General features: G+C 39.5%; 1 protein-coding gene across 1 annotated transcript in view; it reads right to left on the bottom strand.

Moving 5' to 3' along the window:
- The window catches only part of lgr6 (leucine-rich repeat containing G protein-coupled receptor 6), a 36,432-nt gene extending 30,111 nt beyond the window's left edge, over positions 1–6,321 (bottom strand). Inside the window, exon 1 of the mRNA XM_088408434.1 lies at positions 5,820–6,321. Coding sequence (XP_088264560.1) covers positions 5,820–6,040 — 221 coding nt within the window. The 5' untranslated portion in view covers positions 6,041–6,321. The remainder of the gene's footprint in view (positions 1–5,819) is intronic.
- Between the last annotated feature and the right edge of the window lie 8,232 nt (positions 6,322–14,553).

The raw sequence follows: 14,553 nt of genomic DNA, 5'->3' as shown, positions 1-14,553 counted from the left end.
ATCACCGCTCAATTCAAGTCGCGGACAGCCTCCAACGTAGTCACAAATCCACTCATGAGGAAAACATTCTATTTTCTGTGGACAAACCTGAGTGAAGTGACATTTTGAAATCACCCCAAACCTCTTTTTCCCCCTTTTCATTTGCGCATAAGACCAATGTCTGATGTGTGTCGCATACACGTCTTCTAGCTTAGCAAAGAGACGCACACCCTGAGGCTTTCTCCTCTCATCCGATATCAAAGAACCTTTTCACGTCTCACATGACACTCATTTCATCCATCGCCTACAGAAACACATTTTGTCACCAATGCTCAGATTTGCACACGGCACCATTTAAATACCTACCTGCATGATGGGGTACTGAAACGATTACAATTAAACAGTCCAGCTACCTGTTTACTGAGGGCTCGACCAAGTGTGCAAATAAACAGCAGCGACTATGAGGGCAACGTAGCTTGATTTGCCTCCAGCATATACAGCACATTTGGGCACACTTTGAAGCGCTCTCTGATGACACGGCTGCATGATGTCATACTGTTTCGCAACCTCATGTGGATCAGGTTTGTAATGTGGACCATTCCCAAGCAAATCCCTGTGACCTGCGAACCCTCACTCTGTGCCGAAAGGCTGATCCAACCGCCGCAGACACTAAGACACAACTCACTTGTCACTCTTGTAATCCTTCATTGGTCACGGCCGGTGTTCATTTTTGACAATTAAAAAAACGTTTTTTTTTCTCTTGACTAAAATTGATTACGATTTTTTTCTCTTCCACTTTTTTTTCCACGCTGATACCAGTATGAGAAAACAACTCTTGAATAGTCATGATACCTAGAACTATACCATTAGTACTTTTGATACACAAAATAACAATGACATTTTAAAGAAAGACCTAATTCCATTGTAGCATTCTCTTATAATTTTGCAATAATAATGGCAATCTACTTTCCTTCAATTGTTTTAATTTCTTGTGCGTGCTCGGCCTACTCTTCCAAGAGAACAATATGTAGAAATACCTTAAAACTAGGCCAGCTATCATTCTGATGCCAATACCCTGGATACTTGTCCTTCCTAGCATAATTAAATGTTTTTTGTCCTGATTTAGTCTCGTGGTTGTGTTTTAGTTTTAGTCCAAATTTAGTTGATGAACATAAAAAGCATATTTAGGCAACTTAATGGACAATTAATTGCCTTTCTGCATACATTTCAACTTGTATACACAAAAGCATAACGACTACTTTGTCTTCATTGAATTTTGTTCTAATGAAAAATATTGGAAGGACAATATTATGCCATTCTGACACTTAGTTTATCAACTAAATCATGTTTAAATGTGCATAATTGTGTCAGATGAATCTTGTAGCTGCACAATAAAGACCAATTATTAGTGGAAATTAATGGTCCGTACTTCAACAAATAATCTTAACACAACCTCAGAAAGCTAACATTTATTTACTACTGTTCATTTAAACGAAGGCATAATGAATTTTTTTTTTACTCATTTAGAGTTTTAAGGAAAGCATTGGATGTGCCATTTTTGTTTTTATTTCATTTTATTTCAAGATTATTGCGAAAAGAATGTTTGCAATGACCGAAAATATACCAAGCACCTGATATCCATCTATGCTTTTTTTTTCACAATGGACATTTGACGTTCGACATTTCCTCGCGACAAGAAAAATGCAAACATTTGGTGACCGTTTGGCACCCCCGATGGTGAACATTTTGCGATCATGAACGAACCCTGATAAACTGATGCAGACGTGCATTTTGCTACTTTTGCCAACAGTTGAAAATCTTCATCACTTGAGGGTTTTAGGGACTATCTCGAGATGTCCATTCCTGTCGCTGTTTCCTCAAATTTGCTGTGTTCTTACGATGAATGAGCATTCCCATTTCTCTTTTTTTCTTCGTCGTTGAACGGGTCTTCATATCCTCTCGCTGTTTTTTTCCAGCTGTGGATGTTATCTCACACTTTCACCCTCGTGTTTCTCATCTGCCGACTCATTTCTTTCCAAGAACTTGATGGAAATGGGTGATTGGCTTCAAGTCACCGTTCATTAAATCTGCCTGTGATTGCCTTTCTTCTCACTTAGTCTTGTCTGTTCCAATTTCTAAGAGCTTCTTTTCTTTTACACACACATACTGTAATAACCTTCTTCTGATTGGATTTCAGTACATAGTGTTTTGTTCTTTCATTTCGTTTTGTTTTCTGGAAAAAAAAAACGTGACTGAAAAATTTCAGGCAACAAATTTAACTTTGATCAGGGCAAAAAGAGAAACTACTACTCTTGCCTGGGAAGCTACACCCACTTTCTTTGGAGAAAGAAAGTTGTGTGGAAAGCCTTCAAACCATCCATCCATTTATTTTCTAGAGCCGCTTATCCTCACGAGGATCACAGGCTTGCTGGTGCCTATCCCAGCTGACTTCGGAGAGTAGGCGGGGCCACCCTGAACTGGTTATCTTTCGCTTTTTCGGCAATGAGTCTGATTCCCTGGCTAGTGTTTCTCTGCGCTATTTCCTGTCTACTGTGTTTGCGTATCTATGAGAGAGGGAGCGTGAGTGGAGTTGAAGCAGAGAATTTTTTTTTTCTTGGTTTGATGTTTATCGTAAAGCAATCTTTGAATCTCATGCATGGTATCATCATTTAGTATTTTGTCATACTGCCACTGTCCCTTCATCGCCATCATGCTTTCCCGTGCTCCTCCTGTCTTAAGCATGTGTGTTGGGGTGACTGTGTGTGGGCGATTGCGGTTGGTCGTAGAGTTTATTTATCCTGTTCTAAATCAGCCCTCAAACTCACTAATTGGTCCTGTTCCAGTGTTAGGTAATGAGGGGAAATGAACGATTACACTCATGTTTGTAGCGAATGATCTGCGTTCATGGGTGCATCTGCGTTGGCGACTTTGCCTGCATTTGTGCGTTTGCAAGGAGGAAAGCGCAGCGCACAGAAGGAGTCTCAGGTCATCCATCGCTTTTGCGAGTGTTTGCCGTTTCTGGATAGATTTGACCCTGTGGATTCCCAGTGAACATAAGAAATGTGGAAATTGGATGAAAGCATCACAGATGTGGACCAAGGCATCACTCATGCAGAGTTATCCATTGTATCCTGCCTATTTTATGACATCAACTTTTGATCTTTCGTGACCCGTTGGAATTCCATCTCCCCCACCACTGTAAAGCTTGTCCATCCCCGTGAGAGTAACTGCTCCATCACAGTTTCCTGGATTTTACTTCAGTCACCTCGATATCAGTTATCAAGACGTGTCTCTAATCTGTCCTCGGAGGCCTGTGTAGAAAAGCGCTTTCAAAGTTCTGGCAGCTCTGTAAGAAAGTCTTTCACATTCTCTATATTGTCTCTGCTCTCACTTTGACACACTCCTTGTGGGAAACAGCTACTTTGCCTGCTCATAGTCAGAATGTTCAGTTTGATTCATGTGAAGTCTCATGTCAGACCTTTCCAATATACATATTTTTAATCGGAATCTTTCCACAGCTTTTGCTTAACTCATTCGATCCCAAAGACATGTTTTTCATTTTTTTTAAAGGGGCCACAACATGATATTTAAATACTTTCCATAGTGTAATATGTGCATATAAATCACATTTGGCATATTGGCGATTTGATTTCCTATTCAATACGAGTGTTATGGTACCGATATTTCTAATCAGGAAGTCAAAAGGCTCGTTTGCAGAGACTCCACCTTACCGTGTAGATGCCCCGCCTCCTTCATGACGTAGCTCAATCTCGGCCGGCCGAAACATGCATCCATCCATTATCTTGACTGCTCATGGTCACGAAGCTCGCGGATTATGAAGAAAATCCAAAAATGTGAATAACGGGCCCAAAAACAGGCGTTTTACTGACATCAAAATGCAAAACAGTGTCAAGAGGCCGCACTATATAAGAGCCATTGCTCCTACCAAATTGGTCTCGTGGGAAACCAGTATTCATGACAACAATTTGGCCCGCGATTAAATGATTTAGTACTGGCGTTGATGGTCCGGTTCTGTGCTCCTAAACACACAGTTTCACCACTTCAGTATTTTCTACAGTAAAACGTTGTAGCTAATCAATCAAACGTTGCTGTTTACTTGACCGAATTGGTGCAAAATCTCTCCTCCTCAGGTCCGGAACCGAAACGAAACTAAAAGACACAAAAGTGAAACGAAACTAAAAGACACAAAAGTTCAGCGTATGTTTTCTCTTGCACAAGCAGTAGGGAGAGGTGTTACGTAGGTACAAATTGCTCCCGTCGTCATAAGCGCACTTCATCTGCACGGGCCGGGCTGGTGTGAAAACGCAGAATAAGCAAGGAATGCTTAGAAATGCATCAATAAAGGAAAATAATACGTTGAGAGTGTTTCGGGTGAGAAATCAACATTGGAACATGGTTAAAAGCTCATAAAAGTTGACTTATCATGTTACAGCCCCTTTAAGTCCAGACATTCAGTCCCAAGTACGCATTTATAGTTGTTGTTTTTTTTTTTACTTGTATTCTATTTTTTTTCATGTGTTAAATGAATTTCGAAAAATGTCTGGTACTAAATGAGTCATTACGCTCTTGACTAAAAGGAAGCACACGCTGTTTTATATTCACAAAATTGTAATAGCTCTTTTGTGTTCAACATTAGCACTTGTTATATGTCAAACACATTTAGCCAAATGAGCTTGTGTTTTAGACTCACAATTACACATTGCTGTCTACCAGTGGTTCTCAATTTTATGTCAATATGTTTTCAACCTATCCTGTGATTCTCAATCATTTTTTGCAAAGTTACCACAGGAAAGAGAACACTTTCCCCTGCCCACCGAAATATCTTCGTTTATAAAAATTGTGCATGTATACAATTATATCCTTAACAACATTAAAAAAAATGCAATCTATATCAACTTTAAACAAATGGTAACTTTACCTTTTTACAGGGTTTATACTCCTGCAGACTGACAATGAGAGCACCACTGCACCACCTAGTGCCATGATGTGCAGTTACACTCCACAAGGCAAAAGCATAGCCTTTTCCATGGGGTCATACACGCTAACCCCAGGCAATGCATCGCGTTCCCCCAGGGGGGGCCCTCCCCACTATTTGAGAAGGATTGCCTATACCAGTCCAAAGCAAAAAAAAAAAAAAAAAAAAAAAAGACTTAAAACAGTTCCGTGCCATCTGTGTTTGATTTATTAAATTTTGGAACTGCATTTACAGTGGTGCATCATGACATATCTTATTCAGCAACTCCTGAAGATAGATCATATAATGTTATTTGTTTTTTTTCTGGTTTGCCAGCTGCAAAATTGCATCACCAATGACACATATGGATCCAGATAAAACAGAGTAAAGGCATGCAACGATTTCAAAGAAGTCACTATTTAGCAATAAATGTTCCAATAGATTTTCTGTTAATTTGAAAATTTACTGTTGCTGTCATGCCATTAAAAAGCATTAAATTAGTTTTGCTGATACCTGCATGAACCCAGTAAAACTCAGGTACTCCCTGAAGTGCTTTCACATTATCCCCATTTGAGAAGCAAAGAAGTGCTCCATTCATTCATTCTTAGCTTTCAACGCAAATACACTCAACGCTTTTCTCAACAAGCTGCTAACGTCGCTGTCCCTGGTCACACATGCAGCCTGGTTGTCTGCTCACACTGATATTCCTCCCACTTATGAGTGTGTGTCGAAAGAGCCAAATGCACAAACATGTTACATCAAAAATGAAGACATTTGGCCAATAACCAACCTGGGCAATGACATATCGGGGCAAGAGGAGAAGATAATGTAAACAGTGCATTCTTTTGTAGCCTTTGATACTCACAGGTATGTGGTGAGAGGGCTGATGTTTGTTGGCACAGATGATAGTCCCAATTCAGAACAGTCCACCATGATGAAGATATTGTCTTGCTCACAGTGGCATGGCGATGGGCACAGTATGGCCGCTGCTCCTTGCCCGTCCTGCATCCGCTCATAAGTCCAGACTCCGGGCGTGGACGCCCCCGCTCTGTCGAGCACGCAGAGAAGAAGCAGCGCCGGCAGCATGTCGGACCGTCCACCTGTCTGCCTCTACACCTGTAATGACCTTCTCGCGTGCGCTCTTGTCTGTTTGTTATGGCAATTGAAGGAAAAATAAGATGCTTCCTCCTTTTTGTTTATGATGGATCTTAATCAAAGATTGAGACAAATTGGCTTCTTTAGGAGCTCTGTCCGCGCTGCTGTCACAAACTCATTTCATCTATCCGCTCTTTTAGTCCCAACTTTTATTCCCGTCCCATAAGGCTTCTAGTTTCTCATCATTTATCCCCCCAAAACAAATGCAGAGTCCTCGCTTTTCTCTCTCGTAAATATATCTCGCTCTTTCTGCCTCCCACTCCTTACCTTATTGTGGAAGGAGCGCACGAGTGGTAAATGAGGCCCTCTCATTGGCCCATAATTTAGGGATGGGCTGGAGCATCTCTCGGAGGTGGGAGGGGCCCCTGAGTCCTCGACTCTCCCGGCTCTTTCTGTCTTGCTTCGCCCTGTTTTTGCTTGGAGGCTCAATGTGAGGAGAATGACTGTTTGGGCAAGGGGTGGGGGCAGGGCACCATACACTTTGGTGAGACAAGAGGGGACCTCATGAATGGAAGTGAGAGAGCATTTCTGAGAGAGCCGAGGAAAAAGGGAAAATGTTTGGAAAAAAAAGCTTGTGTCTTTTGGCTGTTGTCTCAAAGCTAGATGAAAATAATCTGAGTGTGACTATTTGGAGGAAATTGCTATTCTGACACTTCGGTGTCCCACCGTCACGAGAAAGATCAGAATGTGGGCTCTCGTAAGTCACACCTTCTCAAGTTTCTGCTGCTGGATTGTTGGGATCTTGGCCTCACAGAGACGCCACTCATATGACAGCATGTGTGCAAACACGCACAAAATACTATTAGTCGATCTGAGAGGAGCTTTTTAAAAAGCACATGTATAGTCGATATAAAAAAGGCTACATTGTCCCAAAACAAATGCCAGGTTTTTCTCCGACACAAAAAAACACCATCGATAAATCATTTCGAAACTTCTTTCACCATTAACTCGTGGATTTCCAGCCATTATTTTTTTTTTACATGTTAGCTGTCTAAATCTCTGAGTCATCATACAGGACATTGCCAGCTGAGTCAAAATGCGATTTTGACGTCTATAGCCGTCAGTGGTAGTGAATGCGTTGAAGCGACCAACATTGTTAACATTAGGAAAAAACACTTTGCAAGAAGCAAGTTTGCGCAACCTCTTACAACATGAGCTATTGAGGGCTTCCTAATCAACAATTGAATTGGAATGAAGTCACATCTCTAAAGTGCCTCTGATTGCAACCAACTACAATACATTTCAGATATTCTAGTTGGCTTTTGTTGACACGTTTTGCATTTTTAAAAGAAGCCTGGAGTTTTAGTCATAGCACTGATTTTTATTTTGACTTGTCGATAATCCCTTTCACGTTGTCTTCACCCCAAATTCATGTGAACACTCCCAACCATTTCACATTCTGGGTCTGATCTTGCTTTGGCCAAAAAATCCAACCGAACACATTACTCAGTGATGTAACGATTTAGTTTTTTGCCATTTTTCACTCAAAGCTCACATTTGAACTGGGATGTGTTGATTTTCACAAAGAAAATAATAGATCTTTTCCCTCCGGTTACAACATATGGCTTTAATAGGAATTTTAAAATAATGGTATTACAAAGCTATTTAAATCAGATATAAACATGAGAAACGACATCTATTATTCTGAGGGATTAGTTTACCAATAAGATTATACATGTGTATAAAGAGGCACATCTGATTGAATTTGAACTATTCCCCAATTGTGTGTATATTAAATAATGAGTCTAGATAACATACCCAAACATTTAAATTTGAACCTATGTAAAGAATTGCGTACCATCATCTGAATTCTAATAATTTATAGAGAGCAAGATGTAGAACTATTTCTCCTACTTCTTCCTACTCCCTTTGAACATGAACTACTCTGAACTAAATGTATTGACAATAATTTCTTCAAATCATGTTTGTTTTTATTAATTTAATGTGTTTATATGTTCAATCCACGTAAATGTGTTACTGTTATTGTTTTAAGATATTCTTCATGAAGCTTCAAATCTCATCACCTGCACATGAAGTTGCATAATCTTGTGGTTTTCAATGTGTTTATATGTTCAATCAATCAAAGGGCGCTGCTTTTATCGTTTTAAGATGTTCTTTGCAAAGCTTCAAATATCATCACCTGCACGTGAAGTTGCATAATCTTCTGGTTCTCAACCTTTATTCAGGAATAAAACTCCCTGCGAAATATTTCAGCAAAGCATCCCTGAACAAAGCAGTTTTTGATTCATCATTTGTTTTATTTCTGGCTCATATGTTGGAAAATAATGTCACTAATGACAATAAACATTTGTATAAAGCTTGACAAAATGGACATACTTCTGTATGCAAAGTAGTCACTATGGTGTATTTTTGCAGGAAGTTGCTTCATGTTCCAATTCATTTGCTCTTAATCTGAAAAAAAAACTGCACTCTTCCTGTTACAGCATTAAGAAGCAATTAATTAGATTTATTTATTTATGCATTTGTGAGGAGAAATACTTCTAAAAAATGTTGGATTACGAATGAAAAACTTGACCATTTGCAACTAGCTATGTTCATGTACAGTATCACACACTTGCAAATACACACATGCTAATAATCTCTTTTGGGGAAACTGTACAATTCTACTTCTTAATTCACTAAAAAATGAAACACAAACGTAGACACCCTCACAACACTTAAAAGTGAAGAAACAAAAACAGTTTATACTTGTCTTGGTATTTGTCTTCGTCTCTGCAACTCCGTTTTTGTCTTTCTTTGTCTCACCATTTTCCGGAGGCTCAATAGTTAGTCATTAATTAATTAACATTCCTATGTCACTGTTTTCTGAGGGGCCTTTGTTATGGCCCCACAAAACCTCTTTCAGAGCTGTTCTTCACATAGTGCCTCTCTTGCTCTCGATCTCTCGCTTTCTTTTCTTTCGTTTTGTAATGGAATGTCTGTTTTGGCTCCCTCTGTCTATTGTCATTTTAAATATGTTGTGTGCCCTGGTATCAAGTCACGCTTTATGTGCGCTCTTTTACTGCAAAGGCCTTTGAGCAAATACTCTGACAGTTCAAAGGAGAACCAGCCTTTGCATACACATGCAAAGGCACACTCGGGCGAGCCTTCCCACCGGCATGCACACACTTCAACTGCATCCACCTGCATGTTCCCCCACTCCTTGCACTCTCCACCTTTCCCCTTCCTGTTCACGCAGCTCTGTCATCTTTTCAACCTTATTTAGTTGTCTGGCCCAAGGGTATCTCTTTTACACACACGCACACCGTATGAAGCCTGCATGTCTGGTCTTCGACCCGTCTCAAGGCTTGCTCTCATTTTCGTGACCTTCCTTTCTTTTATGGTTGCTTTTGCACCTGCCCTGTCAAAGGGCTTGCACCCTATAATTTAACCGATGCGTTGCTGTCGTGGAGCAAAAGCAGCTCCGATCCTGTTTAATTCTCGAATGCTGCTTAATCTGACAATGACCTGACCCGATTAACACAGGACAGTATCATGAAGTATCACATCAGAAAAAAAATATAGTTATATTTATAGCTGCGGAGTAACATGTGGCTCTGGAGCCTTGACCCAAAAATACAAGATAAATCATTTCAAAACATCTTTCATCATTAACTCATGCACTGCCAACCCAGTTACAGTAAATTAAGTGTTTGTCAGGCGGAGTAAAAATGGAACTTTGACGAGCTTCAGCTCTGATTAAGTCCCAAATAGAGCTATATCTGACAATGCCCCAACCAAATTAGTACACGGCAGTATCATCAAGTATGTAATCACATTGGACAAACCTAAAGTGCTGGTTTTCTGCAAGACACGGCCACATGTGGCTTTCATATTTCTGCTGTGGCTCTGAGAGACTTCAGAAAATGTGAGTACTTCCTCTTCTTTAACTGTAAATCTAAGTAGTTTGGGGGTTTTCTACAAAGTAAATGTGATTGTATATAGGTATATATGGAGATTACGGTGCTCAGTACTTCAAATTCAGTGTTTTTTATTTATTCCCACATTTTGAACGGACTGTTGTCAAATTCACTTTTTTTTATTTCACATAAAGCTATCCAATGGCTATACAATGCAATGCCACTGTGTTATCTTGCAATAGTAGTTGTGTTTTGTTGCAATAGAATTGCAGTATAGCGCATAAGCATTACACTATTGTTATTTGTGAAAAATCACAAATCAGGTGTGAGGGAAAGAGAGATTTTTTCCACTTGCAGATTTTTAGCAAAGCATTGATTGCGTCATTCCACTCATTTCATTGACACACATATATATATATATATATATATATATATATATATATATATATATATATATATATATATAGATAGATAGATAGATAGATAGATAGATAGATAGATAGATAGATAGATAGATAGATAGATAGATAGATATACACACACACACACACACACATACACACACACACAGTATATACATCAATTCAAATGTTTTGCAAAATAACCTAATGCTTTTGCCTTATGTAGGATGCTATTGCAAGATAATGCAATACTGTAATATTGAATTCTACTGCAAAGTATTTCATTGCAACATTCTCGTGATGTGTCTTGGCGGGCTCTGTAGCATTGTGTTTTTGTGGCGGATGAAAGCATTGACATGAATCGTGCAGAATATAATCATGAAGGCCAATCTTGTAAGGGTTTGGGAAAATAATAATGTGCTTTCTTAGAAATATTTATGCTCCAATAAGTCCTCCAGTACATTTGAGCGCGGTGCATAAGAACACGCAAGGGTGAATTTGGTGTGGAAGAACTTGACCTTCAACTACGGACTTCTAAAAATAACCCGGACTCATAATGGCCCTGAACAGCTCAAGACAGGGGGCAGCCATCTTATAATTGCCATTCATGCTGATGCTTCGGTTTGTTTGTTTTTGCTAAACACTTATAAGTGTGTGTTTTATGCCAGGATCCCTATAAGGGATATAATGAGATCCTTGCAAGCTTATAGTATCTCAGATTTGTGATTTACTGAGGTTAGGTTTACATTTAACAGCAACAGCTTTTATTGTTTTATCGTTTTGTTTAAATCAATTTGTATTGTTTTATCGTTTCCTGTTTTAATTGTTGATAATTCTGACAATGATTGAGACGAATTTTTGAGTCCCACTTGGAGATATGACAGTGCCTTATGAAAGAAGTCTTAACAGCATTTTTACAAATGAAATGTTCATGTACATCATCTCCCAGATTTCTTGAACAGCCTTCATGTATGCCAAGGGTATATGTATCCCTATTTGAGAATAAAGAAGCCAAGTCTTGGTTGAGCATTTGGCATCTCCTTTCAGGACTTGACAGCCTGTCACAGCGCCAAATACGAGGTAATTTCCGGTATCTCGTTTTCTTGCACGAAGCCTCATACGTCATCATCACGTGATCATGGAGTTTTGAGCAAGGCTTGTGAAGCGCTGTTTCAAGTAGTCGTCGCTACTTATGGGTTTTGCAATCATTCTATGCATGCAAGGAACTCAAAGACAGGCGCCAAATACCCAGTTTGAGTGCCAGAATTGACAGCGAGTCCATGCAGGATACAGTCTGTGTGGCCGCAATGCAACTTGTCAGTTTTTGCCTGTCGATAAAGACTTGATTAATAACGTGTGCTTTTTAATGGGAATATTGTTTCGATATCTTGAAAATCAACCTTTGGTGAGCCAAAGGTTTTACATTAGAAAAATATCACAAGTAATCAGCATAAACAGACGCAAAATTACTAGCATTTATCGCAATCGTTTCTGAGAAAATGTATCCTCTGGAAAAATGTGTTTTCGTGACGAGCCTACCGGCGACTTCAGTTCTCGCTAGTGCGATTATGTTTTGTTACTCATCCAGATTTTTTTCAACGGCTGTGCCACACCCACCAAACACAAACCAGATTGGCTCTCGGCCCACTCTCAGGAAGGATGTGGCAAAAGGATGAGGTTCTCTGTATTAGCTTCCATCTTGTTCCAATGTGTTGCAATGCTTTCCTTTGAAGTTGTCTAAAGTTTAATGTGCAAGAGACAAAAGTGCGCAAAAATTGAGGTTTGATTGAAACCTGTTCACATAATTGTGGGGTTTGGTACCTATCAATCACCCCGTTTTCTTGGATTCATCCTTAGGGCATACCGAATTCTAAAAAAAATAAAAAAATTCATATGAACATTTTCTCAGAAGTTGCAAGTTATAATGCCTAACTAAATATATTTACACGAATTGAGATGTTTGTGCTTGTTTCCCACTTGTCTCTCAAATATTCTGCAACAGATCAAAGGCGGCGGCCCCTCTCATCTCCTCCTCCTCTGCGCTATGTTGTCTCCCAGCAGAGGCTGCCTTGAAGACACACAGGCAAGTAGCTACCTGATACCTGACACTAACTTGAGAGCACTCACCGTGGACTGCTACCTGAGCTCTTTGCAGCAAGAGGAGCCCGTTCACTAGGTCACCACTCAATTACCACCTGAGCCACATTAGCTCTTCACCCATTAGTCATATCCCACCAGTTCGCAAATGTGGGGGTACATGGAGGCACTTCAGGTGGTAAGTGAGATTTTAACAGGGTTTTCCGCAGGTATCAGCAAATCTAATTGATTGATTTGTAATGGCGTGGCAGGAACAGTACATTGCTCTTTTCAAATTCAGAACAAATCAATTGGAACATGAAGCAGCTTCATTCTAAATTGTGTTATGGTGCAAAAAATCATATGCGTTAATTTGTTTTTGTTTTTTTCATACAGAAGTAAATGTGTCATGGAGAGGTGGAAACATAATAGATGATGTTAAACGATCTAATGTGTCTTCTAGAGTTACTGAAGAAAATGCAAAAAGGGGGGCATTTAACACATTTTTGCTGGTACGCAATTCATTCGTTGCCGCCAAATTGTAATCGGCATTCCATCATTTTATTTTCCATATCATCTTCCGTCACCGCTTTGTCACTTCATTGCATGGTATTTCACTAACTTTTTTCATTGTTCATTAGTTTCTGGTCATTTGTCGATTTGTCCATCCATTTGTCAATTTTGACTAAATGTACACTCATCAGTGACGACAGACAGTTTTTCATATGTAGCTCCAAAATTCATTAAATCAGAATCATTAAATCAAATATGTCTTATTATCGTTGTTAGGGGATAAGCGGGTGAAGAAGAAAAAACACTTCACACAGGGTAAATTTGAGATACACCCTTCTAAATTACCTCAGAAAAAACGAATGTTTTGCACCCGGCTTACAATGCACATCGGCGTTCTCCTGGGTGTTTTTGCGCATACCTGGGCTCTTGTTGGCCGACTTGAGTGTGTGCGTGCGCGGGCTCAACGGAAGAAAACGAGACGCTGCTCATTTCTGTTGGCGGCAGGTGTGTTCTTTAGCTTTTCAAGCCAGCACCTGAAAGGCAACAAAAGCTTCCTCCATCTTTACCCCATCACTCTCTTTCTCTCCGCATCTCACAGTACAAAGGCAAGGAATGAATGAAAGAAAGGTGGGGTTTAGGGGGATGAGGTAAGGGGACAGAGGGGGTCTTGGACAATAGTGGGCCTCCAGAGATGTGATTAGTCATGGAGTTGAGTAAAGCCCTCCATCAGATGCCAAAGTGTTGAACTCATCACCTCATCTGGAGGCCTGTCAAGTTTTGCAATGTCAAACAGTAGAATTATTCTTTTTGAAGTTGAATGACTTTCTTTGGGACAACTCTATCAGAAATTCCATGACTGAGTACAGCCGGCAGTCAACTTCCTGTGCATCCATCCGCTTAACACTCATTGCATCAGATTGGTGCCTTTTACGTATACGTCACTGTAAAAGACCACACCACCAGACAGAAATCGTGCTTATTATGTATCTGTGTAAAACTTCAGAAAATAAAGGCATGCACTGTTTTCTACCATGATACATATTAGCAATAAATTGTATTATGTTCCAATTAATTTGCTCTTTATTTGAAAAAAAATAGTTCTTCCTTTCATGTCAAGGCATAAAAAGTCATTCAATTATATTTGTTGTTGCATTTAAAAGCTCTGTTAATATCTCACATAACACCTGAAGTGCCTTCATTTTAGTCCTTGGGGTACCCATAACCCCATTTAAGAAAAGAAATGTGAAAAAATGTTGGTCCAATTTCGGGGAACTATTTACCCAGTATTGGGCATTGGTAAAACCAGTCATTTAAAAAGTCTTTTCATTTTTTTTAATTGTATTTTGCAGTCCGCAAATTGCTGGAAAACTTCTATTTTGCCAGTTCCATTTTTGTGTTTTGTTTCTTTGGTAGCGCAACTGTTTGTTTTTTATGGCTTTTAATATGGTGATCTAGCTGAACAAAGCCAGCACAACAACAAAGAGATTTGATGATTTGAAGATGATTTAGCATCACAGTCAGGGGTATTTGTCTGTGTGTGTGTTTTTGTTTTTTGGAATGTGATCTATAATTTCTGGTTTATAACCCAAATTAA

Source organism: Hippichthys cyanospilos, chromosome 2, assembly GCF_059441005.1.
Source record: "Hippichthys cyanospilos isolate Australia breed blue-spotted pipefish chromosome 2, RoL_Hcya_1.0, whole genome shotgun sequence".
Taxonomy (NCBI): Eukaryota; Metazoa; Chordata; class Actinopteri; order Syngnathiformes; family Syngnathidae; genus Hippichthys; species Hippichthys cyanospilos.
This window is presented reverse-complemented; position numbering and strand designations above follow the sequence as displayed.